Here is a 23115-nt window from a genome sequence, read left to right on the forward strand (position 1 = left end):
GACTGAGTGCCTACTGTACAGAGCACAGGAGAGAGTTCAGTAGTGTAAGCAGACCCCATTCCTGTCAGCAAGGAGCTTACCGTCTACTGTGTGCTGAGCGCTTGGGAGAGAGTATGTTAGTTCATAGACCCGATCCCTGCTCTCAAGCTTACAGTCTACTGTGTCCTGGGCACTGTACTGAGCACTTGGGAGAGTCCAATAGTGTTCGTAGAAATGATCCCTTCCCTCAAGGGGCAGTGTGGCCTAGTGGATAGGCCCCGGGCCCAGGAGTCAGGTGGACCTGGGTTGCAATCCTAGCTCCACCACCTGTCTGCTCTGTGACCATGGGCAAGTCATTTTTACTTCTCTGGGCCTCAGTTACTGCATCGTAAAGTGGGGATATGAGACTGTGAGCCCCAGGTGCGATGGGGACTGTGTCCAACCCGGTTTGTCTGTATCCACCCAAGCGCTCAATACAGTGCCTGGCACGTAGTGCTTAATACATACCACAATTATAATTGTTATCATTACAGTCTACTGTGTGTAGAACACTGTATTGAGTGGTTGGGAATTCCAGTAGAGAGAGCCGACGTGATCCTTGCCTTCAAGGAGCTTAGGTCTGGGAAATCCACATTTCCTTTCCTCCGTTTTCCAAAACATTAATCAAACCGAGAGATGTGGGGCTGAAAAATCTGAAGCAGCTCAGTTCCTGGAAGTGTCCATTGGGAGCATGTGGCTACAGAAGCTTCCCTCACCGGGGCCCGCAGAGAATTGTCGCTCTCCCTAGCTGGAGGACGCCCCCACCCCCGCCACAGCTCTTTTCCCTCCCCGAAGGCTCCAGGCCTCCAGCCGCTACTGGCAGATTTGTCCCCCTCCAGCTCACTGGATGAGGCCGGGGCGGAGTTTTGAGGTGGGGGGTCCTCCCCTCCCACTCATGTTTACGTGACCCGTTCATAGCCCCGGCCACTGAATGTTTTCCATTCACAAATTCTGCAGCTGGCCAAGGATGCAGGGGGCCAATTAGTGATGATGGATGAGGAGAAGAAGAGGCTGGTTGAACTATTGAAAGCCAGTGAAGACGAAGGCGGTGACTTTCCGGCCACGGAGGTAAGGGCCCTCCGCCGCTCTCCGTGACCCCACGGCCAACTCCTCCAGCTCCAAGTTGGAACCTCATTCACACCTCCGAGGTCTTCCCGGGAAGTTATGGTAACCTCCTAGATGCGGTTCGGGCTGGCCCCGATGATGAGTTCCGCAGGGCTGGAGGTTCTCGCCGTTTGGACGGGCCCGTTCCGGTTTCTTGGGAGCAGAATCTGGAAGTTCAGGCGGGATTCTGGAAGGAGCCGGTGGCAGGTGCTCGGACCCCGGGTCGCCGACTGGACGGGGACGGATCTGGTTCTGGACCCGCTTCGGCCCTCGAGCTGACCCTAGTCAGTGTCTGCCTCAGTCGCTTGACCTCAGTCAGTCAGTGGTATTTATTGAGCACTTACTATGTGCAGAGCACTGTACTAAGTGCTTGGGAGAGGACAATACAGCAGAATTAGCAGAGACGTTCCTTGTCTCTATTGATCTTACAGTCTAGAGGAGGAGAGGGGAGAGGCAAATTCTCCTCTCCCAATTCGGCGAGATGTCACCGTGCCTTGATGCACACAATGACCTCATTCAGCAGTCCCCCTGTACCCCCACGCCTAGAGCAATTCTTTGGGGAAGCCCCTGCCATCCGCCTCCCCAACCCAGGTGTCACAGAGCCGATGGGATTCCCCTCCCTGGCCCAGGTTCCCCTGCGGGTTCAGTGCCCACTTGCCCTCCAGAGCCGGGTCTGGCTCTGGGGCTGCCCTGTGCCCCCACAGGAACTGGGGGCGGTGAGTGGGCACGAGAGCCTTTCTACTTCCTCACCCTCTGCTCCTTTATCTCCGTGGCAAAGAGGAGGGAGGGGTGCGGTTCAGAGGGGGGCTCCGGGCTAAGGGTGTCCTCTCCCAGAGCTCCATTTCTCCACCTGCCGCACTGGTCAGCGAGGAGATAAAAATAGGGAGCCACGGGAAGCACTTTGAGCTATTCAGCAGAGTGGGCCTCGGGTATCCATCCCTTGGCTGAGCACTTCTTCTCTGCAGAACACCGAACTAAGCACTTGGGAAAGTACAGTACAATGGAGATGATAGACACAATCCCTGCCCACAAGGAGCTTACAGTCCAGAGGGGGAGATGGACGTTAAAATATAAATGAGCGATGGGGAGAATGGGAGAGTATAGGGATGTGCACATCAGTGGTGAAGGGGAGGTGAAGATCAGATCTCAGGTCACATAGAAAGGAGATGACAAAGAGGAAATGAGGGCTTAGGGAAGGCCACTTGGAGGAGTTGTGATTTGAGCAGAAGCAGGTTGGCCTAGTGTAAAAAGCACGGGCGTGGGAGTCAGAAGACCTGGGTTCTAATCCCAGCTCTGCCACTTGCCTACTCTGGGACCATGCGCAAGTCACTTCACTTCTTTGTGCCTCAGTTACCTCCTCCTTAAAATGTGGATCAAGACTGAGCCCCATGTGAGACAGGCACTATGTCCAACCTGATTACCTTGTACCTACCCCAGTGCTTAGAATAGTGCTTGGCACGTAGTAAGAGCTTAAATGCCACAGTTATTATTTATTATTATGCTCTGGGCCTCATTTTCCTCCTCTATAATATGGGGATTCAATTTTTGTTCTCCCTCCTCCTTAAATTTCCCTTGTGGGACAGGGACTGTGGCCAACCTGATAAATTTGTAGATCTACACCTGCACGTAGAGCAGTGTTTAGCACCCAGTAAGTTCTTAACAAAATACCACTATTATTACTAGGAGGACTTTCGAGGTGGGGGACGTGGTGAACCCTGGGAAGCCGAGGGTTATGAGGGGGAGACCCTTTACCACAGTTCCCTTTCGGAGCAGGCACGCGCCTGTTGGGCAGGAATGCTGAGTGATGCCAAGCAAGGGGCCACTTAAGGGCCATGAGATACCTGGCATCTATACTAGGTCTGGACACCTACAGGTGCTAATCAATAAGCATTGATCAGGTGCTTACTATGCGCAAAGTACTGTGGTAGATACAAGGTGATGAGATTGGGCATGGTTTTTGTCTCCCCACAAGGTTCATGATTTATTTTCTCCCCATTTTGCAGAGGACACTGAGGCCCAGCGAGGTTCAGCAGCTTGCCCTAGTCACCCAGCAGCCCTATGTTGGAGCTTCCTGCCTCCCAGTCCTGTTTCCTTCCCACTAGCTCACACTGACTCATTGCTGATAATAATAATAATGATCATAATTCCGGTACTTAAGTTCTTACTGTGCGCCAGGCACTGTACTAAGCACTGAGGTGGAAAGGAGCAAATCAGGTTGGGCACGGTCCCTGTCCTACATGGGGCTCACGCTCCTCGTTCCCCATTTTACAGATGAGGAAACTGAGGTACAGAAGTGAAGTGACTTGCCCAGAGTCACACAGCAGAGAAGTGTGTACTGTGTGATTGCTGCTTGACCTCAGCAATCATTTTGGTGGTCATAGTGTATATTAAGCGCTTTAAGCTCATGTGCAGAACTCTGTACTGAGCACTGGGAGAGAATACACAGGGGGGAATTAGACACGGTTCCTGTCCCTCAGGGGGCCCCCAATCTCAGCGTCCAAGTGGGGCGGAGGGATTGGAGACGGACACTTTAGGGATGAGGAAACATCAAAAGACAACACAAACAAATGGTCCACCTGAATTTGAGCGCGACCCAATCTGACAGGCATTCTCCTCCACGTGACCGTTCTCTGTGGGAATTCCGGGGGTGGGGATTTATTAGCTATTTGCGGTGGGAAAGCCAAAATAGCAGAACATCTCTGGCAGTAAACTGAGGTTCTGTGAGGGGCCAGCGGATACCATCGCGGGCTTTCCCACAGAATAAGATTTGAAGCTGCCCTGCCTCATCATCGTTCGGTGCTCCGATCCGGTCCCCGCAAAGGCGCCGAGCGGAGGCTTGCTCCCTGGAGACGTGGCTGTCCGTTGCCAGCTGGCGCCGGTGGCCCCGTGGGGCGCAGGGTAGTTTTCCAGAGTGTTCCTGCTGAGTCCCCCTCGGTTTGGGCTCTTTCAGGAGGAGGGGTCTGGCTGGACCGTGCCGGGAGAAGGCTACACCCCCGAGCCCACCGTCTGCCGGCAGCTGGCGGAAATAGACGCCAAGCTCCGGGAAGTCGTCTCGGAGACCGTCTCAGAGGTTCCCAGCTTTTCCTCAAGACTCCAGGGCCACCTGGACCAGGTTTGCAGCTTGGGAGATTTGTTGCCTTAATTAAGCCCCCGGGGAGCTAGGCCCAGGGCGCTGAACCCCTCCCTCCTTAGCACCAGCACCCATTCCCACTCCTCCGGCCTGACTGCTGTTGCCAGGCTCCAGAATCAGGTGGTGAGTGGTCCTTCCTCTCCTCCCCTGCTGAAAACAGTGGTGTAGGCGGGGGAGATGGAGGAGAGGAAGGCGGACGGTGAATCTGATTTCTGCCCAAAGGCCTAGCCAGCTGCGAATGTGGAGGTGTGAAGGTTTTCCGTTCTGAGCATCCGGGCACCCGGGGACTCCGCGTGCTTCTCCCCTCCCCACCATACGAGTGTCAGATGCTGGCTGAGGAGCCGAAGGGACCGGAAAGCCCCTCTGGATGGTCTTGTTTGAACAAGGCCCTGGGTCTCGGGCCTCTGGCCGGGGCCCTGCCGCCCATATCGGTGGGTAGCTAGAGCCCACGGCACCAAGATGACCTACGGTCACTACCTCCGAGGAGCCTGCAGTTTGTTTCCTTAGCGGGCAGCCTCCTGTGAAACTGACCCACGTCTCCCTCCCTCAGAGAGTCTCGTGCTTTCCTCCTCCTCCCTCGTGGCCTTGGTTAAACGGGGTTCTTCGAAACCCACCGCTCTCGGGGACAAAAAGAACCGAGCCGGCTTTCGGGCACTATCAGGGCTTCTGTGAACCTGAGGATGCCTCCTTGTCCCAGCGATTTCGGGCACTTCCGCAGGGCATTGGCAGTATCTGCAGACTCCCCAGGTTCTGTCACGTTTCAGGTGGAAGATACTTCCCTGGCCTTTCCTGGGGTTTAACCAGTAAGCGGGTCAGCCTCCCATCTCCAGCCACGGAGTCCCATCTAGGGGCAAGGCGGAGACCCTCCCTCCGGAGAGTCCTTGGATGAGGGTTGCCTAGGAGGAGGAGAAAGAGAACATCAAGCACATTGCCAGTCCACAGTATTGGCTGGGCCAGAAGCAGCTGAGGGAAGTTCAGCGGAGTTGAGACGGGACCCCCAGCTGAGGACTGGTCCAAGCACCCTTCCCTTCTGGTGGGTGAGCTGGGTTCCAGGAGCCCGGGAACTGGGCCCCTGGTACCTGTCGGGGTGAGGATTGGGGCGGGAGGGAGGCACCCCTGCAGGTGACTTTCAGGTGGGCAGATTTCCATCTTCGAGCGTGCTTTCCTCTGGAGGCGCGGGAGAGGGATGTTGCTCGGCGAAGGCTGTCTTATCACCGCAGCCTCCCCTGCCATCATCTTCTGGCAGCGGGTCCGGAGCCACTCACTGCCGCGGTAGCGACTTCAGTGTATTCGGAATAACCCTCCTCAGTAATTCAGCGAGTGCACTCTTGGTGGATTGTCCTGCTGAAGGCCCTGGAAAAGTTCTAAAGGACCTGGTCCTACCCTCAAAGAGCATATCCTCGGAGGAGGAGAGTTGTATTATTATTACTAGTAGAAATAGCAATACTACTCTTAATATGCTCTCCCTTTTCATATCCAACAGGCAATTACTCTCCCCCTCTTCAAAGCTTATCAAAAGCACATCTTCTCCAAGAGGGCTTCTCTAAGCCTCCTTTTCTCTTTTCCCTTCTCCGTTGGCCTGTCTTGCTGCCTCTATTCACCACCCCGCCCTCAGCCCCAAAGCGCTTATGTCCATAGCCGTAATTTATTTATATTAATGTCTCTCTCCCCTCTAGATTGTAAACTCGTTGTGAGAGGAAAATGTGTCTGCTATATTGTCTTGTTGTATTCTCCGAATTCCTTAGTACAAAGCCCTGCACACCTCCTAAGCTCTCAATAGATACTATTGATTGCTAATGGTATTTAAGTGCTTATTATGTGTCAAGCACTGTTCTAAGTGCTGGGGTGTTAATACAAGTTAATTAGGTCAGACTCAGTCCCTGCCCCACATAGGGGGCTCCGTCTAAGAGGGAGAACAGGTATTGAATCCCCATTTTCCAGGTGAGAAAACTGAGGCTCAGAGAAGTGAAGTGACTTGCCCGAGATCACATAAACCCAGGTCCTTCTGATTCCCAGCCTGTTCTTTCTCCACTAGGCTGCTCTGCTTCCTCTGTTATTAAAAGATTCATTACACAGGCATCGAGAATAATTAAGGTTGTTGAAATTCAAAGCCCCGGCAAAGGACTCTGGAGGGCAACTGTTGGATTTTTTTCTTGTCAAAAACCCACAAAAAATTCAGCCTTTCAGGATGCAGGGCCTGTGGGGCTTGGCTCTCCCTCTATCCCAGCATTTGAATCCTAGCTTCAGAAATCACTTTCACAGTCTAGCTAAACCACTGTGCATCCCGCCTGTGGCCGAAGAGAGCAAACCGGCCCCTTCCTGTTTGTGTTTAAAAGTCTCTGAGCCCCGACACGCTGAGAGAGGAACCAGCTGCGGGGTTGAGACGCTCCTGGCCGTGGCCCTGCGGTGCCGCGTGGCCCTAGCGGGGGAAATCTGACCCTCCTTGGGAGGAACTGAGATGGACTTTGCAGGCACTGCCCAGCCGTCTCCCGGCCTTCCCGGCTGAAACCAGGGAGCTTCTGAAGCCAAGTCCTCGACGGCAGTGAGGCGGCCTCTTCCCCGGGCCCTCGGCGCCCTCCGCCCCGGACCGGCGTTCTGACCAGGCGGCCGCTGGAGTGGGAACGGTAAAGGTGGCCGGGAGGGCTCACTTGATCCGACTGGCTGCCCCCCGTGGTTCTCTTCTAGCTAGCCAGGCGGCCCGGAAACGGTGCCTTTTCTGTCTCTTTCAGTCTCTGGACTGATGGAGGGAGCCCTGGCTAACCTGTCAGTATGGCAGGGGAACGAGTTAACAGGTGAGGGTGACCTCGGGTCATGACTCACGGTGCTGAGGTCAGAACCAAAGCCTCTTCACTAGGTGGTCTATCGCCCCCGCGCCACCCAATTCTCCCAGTTGGCTCCTTGGCTACAGGACCAGAGGAGAACTGGGGCTCAGCTAGTTCCTCCCCTCCCAGGGTGGACCCAAAGCAAGGGAGCAGGCTGAGAAGATAAAAGATGCATTAATGTACTGCAGTAGGGCAAATAACATCACTGGTTGTCCAACAGCTCTTTGTTCTCATCTTATCTTCGAGAACCAGTTGAAGCTAATTATCCTCGAGCTGTGTGGCACGACTGCTTTTTGTACCAAGCCCTCTCAACATAGTCCACTCCCTCCTCCCCCGAGCTCCCCCTCCCCACCTCCATCCAAATGGGTCGGGGTCCCTAATTGAATAATAATATTTATTATGACATTTGTTGAACATTTACTATGTGTCAAGCATTATTCTAAGCACTGGGGTAGGTATGAGCCAGTCAGATTGTAAACTCTCCCTGTCCCATGTACAGCTCACAGTCTAGGTTGAAGGGGGACCAGGTATTTAATCCCTAATTTACAGATGAGGGAACTGAGGCCCAGAGAAACCAAGTGACTTGTCCACAGGCCACTCAGCAGAGCTGGGATTAGAACCCAGGTCCTCTGACTCCCTGACCCTTGCTCTCTCCGTTAGGTCACGCTACTTCTTCGGTTCCACGTGGTCCGTTGACAAGTGGCTTGGATTCCAGTCCCTCCCAGCTGAATCGGAGGGAATGGAGAAGCTGCACTGTGAAACTGTTTCTCAAAGCCGTAGCAACTGGCTTTAACAAATTCCACTCCAATTTGGCTGTCAGAGAGGCGGATAATTTATTAATCTTTCTGGCAATCCATTCAGCTGGGTCCAGAGCGCCAGCCCCCGGTGGGTTCTCGCTTGGACTCAGAAACGCTCATCACCCGCACCGCTATCGAGCAGAAGCGTTTCTTTGTTCGTGCGCCAACCCTCTTAAATATTTATATGAATGTCCCCCCTAACTTGATTTATTTGGTCTTCCTGTCAGACGATGCCCCGTCAGTCGTGTACAGTTTGGGGAGACTGAAAAGCGGTCCAGTAGATTCCACGACAAGGAGACTGGGTGAGAATGAGCCCGGTCTTGGACAAGCGGAATGATTCGTTCCTGACGTCTCCTCCTCGCCTTGCATCGGGCCACCCCCCGACCGGTGGGACCGCATCCTGGGCCTGGTCGGGATGGGGGAGACTGGTTCCAGTGGGCCTTGGGTCCCAACATCTGAGAGAGGAGGTGGAGTCCTTCCTTGGAAAACCGTCCTCTAGTCCCAATTGTCCCTGGGTCCGGAGTGCGACCTGTTATTAGGCACAAGGGCCTGCTGGACAGTGAAGCCTGTTTGATATAAGCCCGACCGTTCATGGCGGTGGCTTAGGTGTAGGGAAGCCCCCCTCGTTCCCCTACACCCAGGAATTTGCTGGATCTCCCCAGCGGTGGTTGGGAAAGGGGTGACCCCTTGATGGCTTGGGTGGAGAAGGAAGCAATCAGGTTCCTGTTGCTTGGCTCCTGTGACCTGAAGAGGCTTCTGGCCATTCCCAGGTTCCCCCTGATGCCAGCGCTTTCCCTGCTCCCCTCGGAGCGTCCAGACCAATCGCCTTTGGTCGGATCCATAGGGACAATGGAGCTGCTGGCGGATATCTTCTGAGAGACATGGCTTTACATCCAGATACCCCATTTCTTCTTTCTTCTCCCCACGGGCAATGTGACGCCCCGATGTTTTGAGGCTCCTAAGACATCTCTCACCTGGGCCTGTGAAAAATTCCAAGGATTAATGAAAACCGGTTGAAAGTTTTCATCCGCAAGGAGCTTGCCTCCAGAATGAAACCGATTTGAACGTTGCGTGGGGGCCGGGCCAGTTCCCACTGCCTTTGGGATCCCCGCTGAGCGTTCAGTAAATCCCATCATCACTGCACACATCCGGGGCAACCCTCTGGCCGACAGGCTGGATGCGGCAGCAGATGCGGAGGGAAAATGAGGGCCGAAATGGAGTTGGAGCGAGAGACCCAGTTCCCCCCAACAGCTTGCTAGCGGCAAGAGCACTGCCCTCGGAGTTAGAGGACCTGGGTTCTAATCCACCACTTGCCTACTGTGTCACCTTGAGCAAATCACTTAACTTCTCTGTGCCTCAGTTTCTTCATCTATAAAGGCCAATACCTGTTTCCCGCCTACTTAGACCGTGAGCCCCGTGTGGGACCTAATTAAATTGTATCCACCCCAGTGCTTAGAAATGCTTGACATAGAGTAAGTGCTTAACAAATACCATCATCGTTATTGTTGTTATTATGGCTAATGGGGGCCGAGATCCACCGAGCAGAGCCGGATGAGGGAGAATTTGAGGGTCACCTCCCTGGCCAGCGAGGGGATCCCCTTGGACCTTTGATGTGGGTTGCCTGGGTTATAGCGGCGATTGTCCATCCTCCTCAGTGTTGGAAGAGGATGTCGCTGAGAGGGTGGCCTGCGGGTGGGCCGCTCCTGATCCTCCTGGAGCGGAAGCTCCTCATTGGCATCTGCTGTACTTTCCCAAGCTCTTTGTACCAGGCATTTCCCTTAGTAGGTGCCCGGCAAACGGCCACGACGATGACGACCGCAAATTCCTTGCCTTAGCCGAGCGGATGATCCCTTCTCTCGGGCACGTTCTCACAGGCTTCATTTTCCCGGTTAGATGTCTTCCTCCCTAATCCAAGCTGCCGTTGAGACCAGAGTGTGTGCTTGGGGGCTTTGTTTTGAAAACGCAATAGGTGATTTGGCTTCTAAACATTGGAGAAAGCAGAAGATGATAAATCACATCATGTGTTTTCACTGAGGATGCTCTCTGCTTCCCTTTTAATGATTAAAACAACCATCTTCCTGTAACGGTTAGACCATACTTGACCTTTTGTTAATTTTCGGTTGCCAAATATTAATTGACTCGCTCAAGGAGCTCCAGCAGGAATGAAACAATAACAGGACTAGAAGAAGGAGAGCAAATCCATTCACCCTCACAGTGTTTTTCTCCTCTCCACCAAGTAACCTTTTCCCTCAGCCGGGAGCAATGTGTCTTGTCTCTCTGCCATTTTTCTCTCTCCAGGCTCTAACCCAAGCCTTCTAAAGGCTCTGGATCTTGGCTCGGCGAGGCACCATTCTAAAGTACTGGGGCAGAGACAAGCCGATCGGGTTGGACGCAGTCCCTGTCCCGCATGGGACTGACAGTCTTAATCCCCAGTTTACAGATGAAGTAACCGAGGCAGAGAAAAGTGCAGTGACTTGCCCAAGGTCACGCAGCAGACACGCGGCGGGGCCGGGATGAGAACCCAGACTCCCAGGCTCGAGCTCTACCCGTTAGGCGACACGGTTTCTCTGCGCAGTGACGGTGGAGGGGACCCAGTTGATTGGGGCTTAACTGGGTGGAACGAAGGGAAGGAAATGGAGAGTGGGAGGTTTTCAAGGCAAGATTGGTAGATCAGTTTGAGAAACACTGCATTTGGCACTTGGAAGAAAGGAGCAGAGCAAGAGATATGACTCCTCCCCTCCAGGAGCTTGTACTCTAGTAGGGGAAGACGGTTTGGACCAGTTAGCCAATTCGGAGCTGTTGCCCGCTAAAAGACATCAGGTAGGGGTTTGAGCCGTTTCATCTGGGAAGGGCTCCGGCCGGGCTTCCTGATCAAAATTGGTCACTCACGGATCCACTGGAATAGCAGTAGAAATCCCTTGAAAAGGCATGGGGGGGGCCCCGGCTCAGGGGTTCAGGATCGTGGTCCAGATTCCGACCGGCCTGGCCGAGGATCCCGAGGACCTTCCCAGCCCTGGGGAGACTCCGGGGTCGGTAGCGATCGTGGGACTGTGAATGGACGCCAGGCAAAGTCAAGCCTTCGGGGCAGAATTTGATAAGCTCTCCAGCTGCAGGGGACTGGAATTGGCTTTCTTCCTTTGACGTAGAGTGGCCTAGTGGAAAGACCCCGGGCCTGGGAGTCGGAAAGACCTGGGTTCTAATCCCGGCTCTGCCATGTACCTGCCGTGTGACCTCGGGCAAGTCGCTTCACTTCTCTGGGCCTCAGTTCCCTCATCTGCAAAATGGGGATTCATAATCTGTTCTCCCTCTTATAGACTGTGAGCCCCATGTGGGGTTGTGAGCCCACGTGGGACAACCTGATTACCCTGTATCTACCCCAGCACTTAGAACAGTGCTTGGCACATAGTAAGCACTTAATAAATACTGTAATAATACTAATGATCTTATTATTTTGTATCTACCCTAGCACTTAGTACAGTGACTGGCAAATAGTACTTAACAAATATCACAATAATTATTATTATCATTTTTATTATTGTAAGCACTTAAATACTATTATTATTTTTATCATCATCATCATTAAGGGACTAGGACCGTGTCTAATTCCCACCTGTTTGTTCTTTCTCAGTGCTTAATAATAATAATAACGTTGGTGTTTGTTAAGCGCTTACTATGTGCCGAGCAGTGTTCTAAGCACTGGGGTAGATGCAGGGTAATCAGATTATCTCACGTGAAGCTCACAGTCTTAATCGCCATTTTACAGATGAGGTAACTGAGGCACTGAGAAGTGAAGTGACTTGCCCAAAGTCACACAGCTGACAGAGGGTGGAGCCAGAATTAGAACCCACGACCTCTGACCCGTAAACCCGGGCTCTTTCCACTGAGCCGTAATAATAATAATAATAATAATGTTGGTATTTATTAAGCGCTTACTATGTGCCGAGCACTGTTCTAAGCGCTGGGGTAGACACAGGGGAATCAGGTTGTCCCACGTGGGGCTCACAGTCTTAATCCCCATTTTACAGATGAGGGAACTGAGGCACCGAGAAGTTAAGTGACTCGCCCACAGTCACACAGCCGACAAGTGGCAGAGCTGGGATTCGAACTCATGAGCCCTGACTCCAAAGCCCGTGCTCTTTCCACTGAGCCACGCTGCTTCTCCGTACTGCTTAATACAGTGCTCTGCACCCAGTAGGCATTTAGTCAAGACTATTACTATTATTTTTGGAACCACCATATTGTTTCAATGGTGGAAATAGTACAAACTCATCAAGTCTTCCTCTTCCCCCTCCCCCCACTCATCCCATTTAAGCAGGACTCATAAATCTCGCCCTGTTTTTAAACATGCGTCCAGCTCTTCAGTCTTGAGCTGTTTTTGGTTTTGGACTTTGTCTTAATGATGTTTTTGTCTGTAGTAAAAAGAAGGGCTGGAGCGTTCCAGAATCCATCGGTATTTTCTGTCCAAAGAGAGGGACGGTTCACTCGGCCTTCTAGCCAGATGGCAGACTGGGGTGGGGCGGGGACGTCGGCCGGCTTTAGCCGGCGGGTCTGGCAGGAAATGGAGTCGTGGCCATGCAGAGCTGGGTGAGCGACTTGCCCCGGGTAGGAAATGGAGCCACGGCTGTCCAGAGCTAGGTGGGTAACTTGCCCCTGGTAGAAAATGGAGCTACGGCCATCCAGAGCTGGATGGGTAACCTGCCTCCATTTTTATTTATTTATTGGCATTTGTTAAGCGCTTGCTATGAGCCAGACGCTGTACTAAGCACTGAGGTAGATACAGGTTAATTATTTTGGAGACAGACCCTGGCCCACAAAAGGCTCACTGTCTTAATCCCCGGTTTACAGATGAGGCAACTGAGGTCCAGAGAAGTGAAGTGACTCGGCTAAGGTCATCCAGCAGACATGTGGTGGAGTTGGAATAGAACTCAGGTCCTTCTTACTCCCAGGCCCACGCTCTATCCGAGAGAGAGAGAAAAAAAGAAAGAGAAAAAGAAAGAGAAGGAGCCGGGTCGGGGTGGGAGGACAGGAGACCCGGCCCGACTTCTTGGCCTATCCCTGACTCTCTGGGTGAACTGCGGTATCTCTCCTGGGCCTCGGTTTTTCCGCATCTAAAAGGGGAGGGGAAATCACGTAGCCCTTCTCGACCTCACAGGACGAGGAAAAAATGGGGTAAAACTGTGAGAGGTGTCCTGGGTCCTTGGAAGAAGAATTCAGGGACTTCCGGGCTTTTCTGTAGTTGGGAGGCCCAGTTGGGAAGCCGTTAATCCCGAAGTGGCAGGCGGTGTCCCAGGGCAGGCAGCGGACAACTTGCAGGTAGCGGTCGGTGGAGTTTTGTAGCTTCCGTTGTCCTTGGATCGTAACACTTTTCATATTTACGTCGGTAACCTTCCGTTGATTTTCACACTAACCTGGGGAGGGGGCACCTTCTTAGTCTCCATCGGTGGAGTCGACAAGTCCGGAGATGGAGAGCAGGAAGCCTTTCAGGAGGTGTGGTTGGGGGGAAAGGTGCTGGAGGCAGGATAAGGTAAGAGAGGGCAAGTTGATGGATGAGAGAGCCCCGCGGGAGACAAAAGGAGCGGGTTATGGGCGTCCTCGTTTTGGGCTTGTGGTGGGCGGTGATTTACGACAAGTCACGGTGCCATTGTCTTTTCAACAGGGCGACCCGACTCCGGGTGTGGTTCCCGGGGACAAGGCCCTCCAACGCAATAAAGAGGAACGGGACCAGCGAAATCGGCTGAGAGAGATAGACCGGCAGCTGAGAGCCCTGAAAGGAGACCCTGTAAGTCTTCTCTTTTTTGTAACTCGGGGAGCCCAACGACGCGGGCCTGTACGGGGAACTCCAGGGGCGGACACCAGGCCGTTCAGGGTCTGAGAACCATCGGGGGCCAGCCGCACGAATAAGTGTCGGGGGTCAGCCTTGGGACCTCCACGGCGTCGGGATTGGTGGTCTCCCCAGGGGACACTTGCCCCCGGGGCTGGTCCCAGTGCCAGCTGCGGGTTGACTGGCACCAGGGAGTCCGGACCTCCGTAGTGGCTTGGCTCCGGGGTGCCGGGGCCGCACGTGGGGCAGGGGGAGGTTTGCAGGTTGGTAAACAGTCAGACGAGGTGTTTTTTCTGATGCAGGCCACTCAGTTCCCAGGCATGGAGATGTCTAAGCTGCACGGCCCAAATCCATCCAATCATTTTTATTTATTGAGTACTTTGTGCAGAGCAATAACAGCGTGTGCGAGAGTACAGTATAACAGAGTTGGTAGACACGTTTCCTGCCCACACGGAGCTTACAGTGTAGTCGGGGAGACAGATATTACTATAAATAAGTTACGGATACGTACAGAAAGTGCTGTGGGTCTGACGGTGGGGTAAATATCAAACTCTTAATGGATGTAGATCCAAGTGCCAAGATGATGCAGAAGGGAGAGGGAGCAGAGGAAAAGAGGGCTTAATCGCGGAAGGCCTCTTGGAAGAAGTGTGATTTTAATAAGGCTCTGAAGGTGGGGAGAGTCGTGATCTAACATATGGATGGGGAGGCGTTCTGGGTCAGAGGGAGGGCGTGGGCATGGGGTCAGTGACGAAATAGACAAGATCGAGCAACCGTGAGTAGGTGGCTTTAGCTGAGCGAAGTGTGCGGACTGGTCGTGGTAGGAAATCGTCAAGATAAGGTAGGAGCCGCACAGCCTAATGGATAGAGCACGGACCTGGGAGTCAGAAGGTCATGGGTTCCAATCCCAGCTCCACCACTTCTCTGCTCTGTGGCCTTGGGCAAGTCACTTCACTTCTCTGTGCCTCAGTTATCTCATCTGTAAGATGGGGATTAAGACTGTAAGCCTCATGTGGGACAGGGACGGTGTCCAACCCAATTTGCTTGTAAGCAACCCAGCCTTTAGTACAGTGCCTGGCACAGAGTAAGCACTTAACATATACCGTAATAATAATAAGCGAGGGGAATAGCGTCTCGAGGGCTTTGAAGCCAATGGTAAAGAATTTCTCTTCGATGCGGAGGTGGATGGGTGACTGGAAGTTCTTGAGGAGTGGGGAAGATGCAGCCTGACCCTTTTTTTTATAACTTGCCCCGGGCAGCAGAGTGAAGTACGGACTGGAGTCGGGGATTCAGACCAAACCCTTCGGAGATGTGTTGGCTTGTTCGGTGTGGGAGGAGACTACGGCATCTGAGCTTCATTGTAGTTTCCAACAAGCCCCTCCCTCTCTCCCTCATTCCTCCCCCTCCCTCCTCCTCCTCCTCATCCTCCTTCCCTCATGACGGCTCCCAGAGGAAGAGTGGGAGCCAGAGGAGTGGGGTCAGAGATCAGCTGGCTCTGTTGCTATCTTGGCAGTGGCCAGAAAGAGGGAAGGCAAAACCCCGCTGCATCTTCTCAGATTTCTGTCCTTTGAGGGGCGCTAGAAAGCAGGCCGAAGGAACCCGAATGCCTGGGACTGTGAAGGCAGAAAGAAGGGTCTGGCTGGCAGAACGGTGATTTTTTTCACCATAGCCTGAAAGTGGTTAGGGTTGCCCAGACCGCCACTCTCTGTCTCAAACCCTGGCGAGCCAAAAGGTGACCGGAATGCCACAACCTTTGAAAAAGAGGTTGGAGGCTGGCCAAGCCCACCCATCGGACCATTCACCCTGACGGTAGCCCACGGAACATTAACTCATCACTCCGAGACACCCAGATCTTCCAGGGTGAGCGTAGGATTTCTCACCACCCCTAGCTTGTTGGATTGCAATACCACATCCAGAATGCCTTGGTGACGATTGTAAACGAGCACGGACGAAGCAAAGAGTTCTGCTCCATCCACTGTGGGCCAACGACGGCCAACGCTCACTGGGCGTGAGCCCTTCACCGAAGGGTATGTCCGGTCGTTGAAGAGCGGAGCTGGATTTGCCCACCGAATGTTGGTTTGAAAGGCCTGGAGCCCAGTTCCAGGCAGCCATCGGGAATACCGGCTTCTATGGGCCAGGAAGGGACGCAGTCGATGGGGCGAATACCAGATAATGGCATGCTGATGGCCGTGGCCCCCAGCTTCGGGTGCACCGAAGGCTTGGTGATTAAGTCCGGGGGCAGCCCGTTGCAAAATGGCAGGACCCAGGGCTGAGGAGGAAGGGGAATCTCGGCTTAGCCTCTCGCTAGACCCCCCCGGCGTACGGCGGCCCCTGAACGGCTTGAACCTGCTCAGCACCATCTTGGATTTCTTTGACAGTGCTTTGAGATCCCCGGAGGGAAAGAATTCGGAGAAGCAGCGTGGCCCGGTGAAAAGAGCCCAGGCCTAGGATTCAGGAAGTCCTGAATTCCGATCCCACCTCGGTCAAGTCGATTATCGTCTCTGGGCCTCCATTTTCTCCCCGTAAATGGGTATTAAGTCCGTGCTCTCTCCCTCCCACTCAGACAGTGAGTCCCGTGTTGGACAAGGGCTGGATTTGATTGTACTGAATCTACCCCAGCGCTCAGTACAGAATTTGGCAGAGTAAGCACTTAACAAAGACCACAGTTGTAAAGCAACCTCGGGAATTCACTGTTGTCAGTCGATCGTATTTATTGAGCACTTACTGTGTACAGAGCACTGTACTAAGCACCTGGGAGACTCCAGCATAACAATATAACGGACACATTCCCTGCCCACAACAAGCATTCAGTCTAGAGGGGGGAATCGGGGAATCAGCTGGACCCTGGAAGCGGGGGTCCTTCGGTACAGTCCTCAGCCTCACCGAAGGCTGAACTCTTTGGTTCAGATCTCCAGGACAGGAGATTTTCCAAGCCCTCCTTGGACCCCTCTCCTGGGTTTGGACAAGAATGTCTGTTGCACACACACACATACACGCATACATATACGTATGTTCGGTCTGTTAGAGTTGGCCGCCCCTGGTTGAAGCTATTCCAGGACCGGAGGGTGGTCCGTGTCAACGCGTTGAGCTGTGGAACGGATCCAGGCCCCCGTCCAGAGGTTTTGGATGCTGATGGGTTGGGGCTAAGGCTTGATCAGGGAGACTGGGCAGGACTGTGGGGACTGTGGGTGGCATCTCACTCATTCCCCTGCAGCATACCAGGCATTTTTCTGGGGCTAGACCATTTGTGCCCAAGACCTTATATGGAGCGACTCGCTCCCCTGCCGTAACGGGCTGGGTTTTCTGAGGGCAGCAAGAGCCGCAGAGAAGGAAGATTTCGGCGCGGAACGGGCTCCTTGTGGAGAAGGGAGAGTTTCATTCATTCATTCTGTAGTACTTATTGAGCGCTGACTATGCGCAGAGCACTGTATAAGCGCTTGGAATGTACAATTCAGACAATCCCTGCCCCGTGTTTTCTCCGCATCCCAAGCTCCGGCAGAGGCCAGCTTCTCTTGAGCCATTTAAAGGGCCCCTTCGTGTTCATTTTCAAAGGGCTTTAACCCCGATGAACATAAGATGTCCTTCATGTTTTTCCAGGCCCCGCCCCCCGAGTTCTGAACAGACTAAACGTGACCAACTCTATGGCCCGTTTGGAACCGAGCTCATTTCGGGAGGCGGGAGAGCGGCCCGGGACTCCCGGGCCCCAGCTCTGCCACGGAGGTGGCGTTCAGGGATGTCGCTCAGACCCTGCTCCGCCACTGGCTCAGAGAGCGGGCCCGGGAGCTCCCCTCAGGCTTGTAGTTTTGCACTCAGAGGGGAAAGGCTATGTGTGCTTTGATTCACTTGAAGAACAGGGGCTCTCTACACGGTGACATTCCGAGTGCACCTCAGTTTCCCTCAGTGAGCTGAATTTCCTCGTTGCCCTTAAAGTCCCAGATATTGTGGAAGGCGCTAGCCAGAGTCAGCAGTCCCAGGAATGGGCTACAGCCCCCAAGGGGGAGGAATGCTGCGTCTTGCCCAGGACCTGATTTTCTTGGAGTCTGTCGGTCAGTCGGACCCGGTGGAGCACGGACTTTGGGTGGCTGGGGGTAAAAATCCATCCCGAGAACTGGAAAAATGAACTTGGCCACCCCTCGGGGCCAGCACCTCTCCTGATGGCAAAAACCAGAGGGAAGCCTTGGTGTCAGGGAAGGGCCACAGTGCATGAAGGCTCAGTTATGGTCCCTGAGGGGAGCCCCAGAAGCCCGGTGATCAAGAGCGAGCAGAAGGCCGAGAGCAGTTCTCCGTCCACCTCCACAGCCGCGGCAGGCCGAGGCGTCCGGCGATCGATGCTGCCGCCACGCCGGGCCTTTGGTCTCCACTGTGGCCTCAGGGCTTCCGGTGTGGCTCGGTGAACGGTTCAGATGCCCTCCCCGGGATCGGCCCCAAATGAGAAGACTCGTCAAACGGGGGGTCATCCCCTCCCGGGCCTCGGTGACAGCAGACTCCGGGGACCGGGCCTCTCGGCCCCTCGGGGTTCCTCTTCGGGGCCCGCTTTGACCTCCACTCCCTCGCCCTGCACCCAAAGCCATTGCTGCTACTGCTGTCCACATTCCTTCCCCTCCAGTTTCCTGGAAACCTCGGAGCCTCGCCTGGCTGGGCGGCCCGCACCGTCACCCTTGCGTCAGGACGGGCAGCTTCCGCAGGCCTGGTTGCCAAGCGCCGGGAGCAAGAATTTTGTGTACAAAGGATGATCCATCTGCCGGGGGCCAGACTGGGGCTCAATTCTCCTCTGGAGATAGGTCTTCCGCGAGACCAGCCAGCCGGGTATAATAGCCCCCGGGCCCTAATGGGGAAAGAAGGTGGACAGGTTTCCCCTCCTCCATGTGCGACGGCTCCCGCTTCCACGCCCTGACGGACCCTCCGTTAATCACAGTCGACTTCCTGTCCCGCTCGGTGCCCCACGCCCATCTTAAACCGTTCCATGCTGCCTCAGGGGCTGCATTTCCACCCGTGGCAACCTATAGGCTGGTGGACTGTGCCCACCGGGTGAGGTCCGGCTCCCTGAGGCCCCGGGCGGACCGTGGGGCTCGAGTTTGACTCGGTTTCCTTCTCTCCTCGGAGCACTGTCCGGACACCCAATTGGCAGACCCGGAGCGGCGTCTCCCTGAGGGGGGCTCTTAAGGAGACCCGGGAAAGGAGGGGTGAAGGTGCTCAACCCGCTCTGGTTCCTCTAGGAAATTCAAGAAAACATAGTAGTTCTTTCCAAAGCCATACAATTATGGGATCAAAGAGCAATGTAAATATGTGCCAGTAATAAGCGATTTTTGCAGCAAACGGTTTTGTGTGTACCTCTGTAAATACCCGATTGTCTCATAGCCGATTCAGCTACAAGGCACCTACTCCTAACGGACTAGTTACCCGCCCCTGTCTGTGCTAAATTGAGGTGGGCTTTGATCATACTCTTCCCGTCAGAGGTTGAAGAGGAAAAGAAGGGTGGTGTTTCTGAGCCAAAGTGCACTCTGCTTACAGGGTCACCTCAAGGGGAGATGATCCCGTAAGAAGTGCCGGTGGTCAAAGTTAAGAGTGCTATCGGGAAAGGATGCTGAAAGGAGAGCCGTGTAAAAGGGAAGGTTGCGAGTTTTTCTCCGGAGCGGGGCGGGAGCTCTCCTGGGTCTCTTTCAGGGAAAGCGACAACAGGAGCCCGGATGGTGATCTAATAGCTGCATCCATCCCCTCTTCCCTTGCCTCCCACCACTTCACCCCAGACCCTTGCAAAATCAGGGGCGCCGGCCGGGCCACCCGAAAATGCTCCAAGTGATGACCTCGGAGTGACCCTCCCATCACACCAAGCCTGCTTTTCCCTCTTGACCAAGAAGTGGCAGAACAGGGCTGCGGCGGGACCTCGAGCCTAATATAAACCTTGGCCCCGCTGTACCGGTCCTGGCAGAAGCCCTGGCCACGATGATTCACCGCCCAGCGAGCCAGCAGCCGAGCCAGTGGCCTTTCATGGTCTCGGAATGGCCCACGGACTCCGGCCAAAAGCACTGGGCGAACGCGGCCGTGGAGTCCCGAAACCCGTCAGGCCGGTTATCAGCCCCCCGCCCCCGGACCCGGCCGCATCCCAGATAACGTCGACCTGGGGCAGCGGGATGGGAGAGGAGGAGAGGCCAAAGAATGGGATTCTCCTTGGGAATGTTATCGTTGAAATATCCGAGGAAGAGAATGTACCAGACAGAGTTTGGTCAAGAAGAAACCGATTATTTTGTCTAGGGGGGACCCCGCGCTGCATCTTGGGTAAAACCCCAAAAGGGACCGATTGGCTTTGGTCCCGTGAAGTTAGAATGTTTCAGTACCCTCGCTCGGGGGCTGTCATGGCTTAGCGGAAAGATCCTGGGCTTGGGAGTCAGAGGTCATGGGTTCCAATCCCGCTCCTCCACTTGTCAGCTGTGTGACTTTGGGCAAGTCACTTAACTTCTCTGTGCCTCAGTTACCTGGAAAATGGGGATTAAGACTTTAAATCCCACGTGGGACAACCTGTTTACCTTGTATCTACCCCAGCACTTAGAACGGTGCTTGGCACACAGTAAGCACTTAACAAATACCATTATTATCATTATTATCATTATTACTAAAAAGTGGCACGGGGGAAGCGGCCAGGAGGTGTCTTGATGTTCACAGAGCTGGTCTTTTTTCTTTAATAATGTTGGTATTTGTGAAGCGCTTACTCTGTGCAGAGCACTGTTCAGAGCGCTGGGGTAGATACAGGGTAATCAGGTTGTCCCACGTGAGGCTCTCAGTTAATCCCCATTTGACAGATGAGGTAACTGAGGCACAGAGAAGTGAAGTGACCTGCCCACAGTCACTTTAGAAGAGGCAGTCATCTTTCCCTTTGAGCAAAGGGGGCCCTTGGGTCTGTACCTCTTAAATACTTTGGTCGTCACCCCACCCACCCAGGACTTGTTTCCGAACCCTGATACTCCGGCGCTTCCCCTAGGTGCGCACTGCCTGAGGGCAGGAACTGTGTCCACCAACTCTATTGCACTGTACTCCCCTGCACTCTGCACACAGGAAGCGCTCAGTAAATACCATCGATCGATCCATCGGGGCAACCGGGCCCTGGTTTCCTCCCAGCTCGGTGGGGTCCCTGCCGGAACCCTACGGCTGACCCTGCATGGTGCTTTAAAGCCCTCCATCGCCTTGCCCCCCACACCTCCACTCCCTGATTTCCCCATGCACACTTTACTCCTCTAACGCCAGCCTTCTCGGTGTACCCCAATCTTGTCTCTCTCACCGCCATCCTCTCGCCTACGTCCTGCCTCTGTCCTGGAACGCCCTCCCTCTTCATATCAGGCAGACAATCCATCTCCCTGCCTTCAAAGCCTTTTTGAAACTCTTATGGCCGTATCCGTAATTTATATTAATGTCCATCTCCCCGCTAGACTGTAAGCTCATGATGGGCAGGGAGTGTGTCTACCGACTCTCTTACATACTACTCTCCCAAGCGCTTAGTACGGTGCCCTGCACGCAGTAAGCACTCAATTCATAAGACCGAGTGATTGCCCACAGAAAGCCTCCCGGGAAATTCCATGAACATCTTGGGAGAAGCCGCTACTGCTTTGCTTTTCAGCGATGCCTGCGAGTTGCAATCCACAGATGCTACACGGCGTCAGATGAGTCTGGACTTTCTCACTGAGAGGCTCAGTAGAGCTTCGCGCCAGTAAGGTTTCTTACATTCATTCGTTCAGTCGCATTTATTGAACACTTAGCGGGCGCAAAGCATCGTACTAGGCACTTGGGAGAGTCCAATATAAACAGACACGTTCCCTGCTCACAACGAGCTTCCAGTCTAGCGGGGAAGGCAAACACTAATACAGATCAATACGTAAATTACAGGTACGGACATAAGTTTCTTATCCCGTCACCCTGGTTTCAGGGAAATGTCATTTTTCCAACTGCCCAGTTCCCAAAAGGCTTCTAAATGAGCACGTGCTCCCCCCCAGAAATCGTCGGGTGAGGAGCCGGCGGTGCTTTGAACAAAGAGCCGGTCTTCCAGGCTGGGCCGGGGCACGGGCTTCCCGCCCGACGGGACGCGCTCCTTGTTTACGGCCTGGCGTTCCAAGCGCTCCCTTTTAACTTTCAAGTGGCCCATGCAGGACATTTGGTTTTCGGTGAAAGTAATTGCTTCCAGGAGGGGGCCCCTCTCGCTGCCGCCTCCGATTCTCAAAACGCCTCTGCGTGCCACATGAAGGCGAGACCGGCCCGGGGTTGCATAACCCGCCCAGAAATCTGGCAGGAGCATTCCCGGCTGTTGATCGGACCCCGATTCCCGCGGGCGGGGCGAGATGGGGGTGAGATCAAACGCGAGGCAGGAAACGGCTCACCGTCTTGGGCAGACGGAGTCGTTCTCCCCGGCTCGCGGAGCGAGGCACCGAGGGGGAGTGATGATAATCGCCCCCTCCCCAGGAACCTCTAAGCCGAAGTGGGCCTCTCTTAGGATTCCAGATGGTCCGTGTGCCTGGCGTCTTGGAAGGTGATTTGAAAATAAATGGTAGCCACCTCCCAAGTGAGGGGATTATGCATGTGGAAAGCCCGTGTCCAGCCAACCTTCAGATGCCCGGAGGCGGTGTACCACTCACTGGCCATAGCAGTGGTAATGGTATTTATTGGGCACCTAGGGTGTGCGAGGCGGTGCTGGGAAAAAAATTGATTCCACATAGAAAGCTCGGGCAAATAATAACCCATCAGTGGTATTTATTGAGAGCTTATCACATGCAGAGCACTGTACCAAGCGCTTGGGAGAGTACAGAATTGGTAGACACATCAACACCGTGGTTTCCTATGGTGCTTTTATTCCCAAAGCACTCTCATCTGAACTCACTGTAACTGCAAGGTAGGAAGGAAAAGCAGGCATTATCATCCCCATTTTGCCAATGAGGAAACTGAGGTACCGGGAAGTCCCGGCCCCGTGGCCGGTTGGTGGCTTCTGGTGGCCTCCGCCCCCCAGATCGGCGCCTTGCCATTTTGCCACTCTGCTTCCCCAGTCTTGGCTGATCGTCGAATGGATTCAGTCGATCTATGGGACTGATTGAGCACCTAGTTTGTGCAGAGCACTGTACTGACCGTCTTGGGAGAGCACGCTAGATTCCACTGCCTAGGGGACAGGAGGTGGCTCGGCCGCACCCGGAGCTTAAGGTGCAGCAGTCTGAGGCTCTCGGGCCCCTGGGGAGACTGACGCTCCCAACCCTGGCCCGGGAATCAGCCCTCTCCTTTGGGGCCAGCTCAGGATGGCGGAATTCGGGATCGACCGAGCCAAGCAGCTTCTGCGGGAATTAGGTGGCGTGTGGTGCTTTAAGGAATGGCGTCGTGAGTAGCTTTGGCCATAAAATAGAGCCCCGAAGTCTAGGGAGAGGAGGAGGAGGAGTATTAATTGAGCGCAAACTGTGT

General features: G+C 54.2%; 1 protein-coding gene across 5 annotated transcripts in view; it reads left to right on the forward strand.

Moving 5' to 3' along the window:
- Nucleotides 1-23115, forward strand: part of FSIP1 (fibrous sheath interacting protein 1) — a 94140-nt gene that overhangs the window by 7814 nt on the left and 63211 nt on the right. For 4 of the 5 annotated variants that reach the window (XM_039913839.1, XM_029078026.2, XM_029078025.2 and 1 more), the window contains 3 exons: nt 976-1086; nt 4073-4234; nt 13528-13650. In XM_039913839.1, the coding sequence (XP_039769773.1) occupies nt 976-1086; nt 4073-4234; nt 13528-13650 (396 nt within the window). The remainder of the gene's footprint in view (nt 1-975; nt 1087-4072; nt 4235-13527; nt 13651-23115) is intronic. The other variant, XM_029078028.2, reaches the window with a different exon arrangement.

Source organism: Ornithorhynchus anatinus, chromosome 13 (assembly GCF_004115215.2).
Source record: "Ornithorhynchus anatinus isolate Pmale09 chromosome 13, mOrnAna1.pri.v4, whole genome shotgun sequence".
NCBI lineage: Eukaryota > Metazoa > Chordata > Mammalia > Monotremata > Ornithorhynchidae > Ornithorhynchus > Ornithorhynchus anatinus.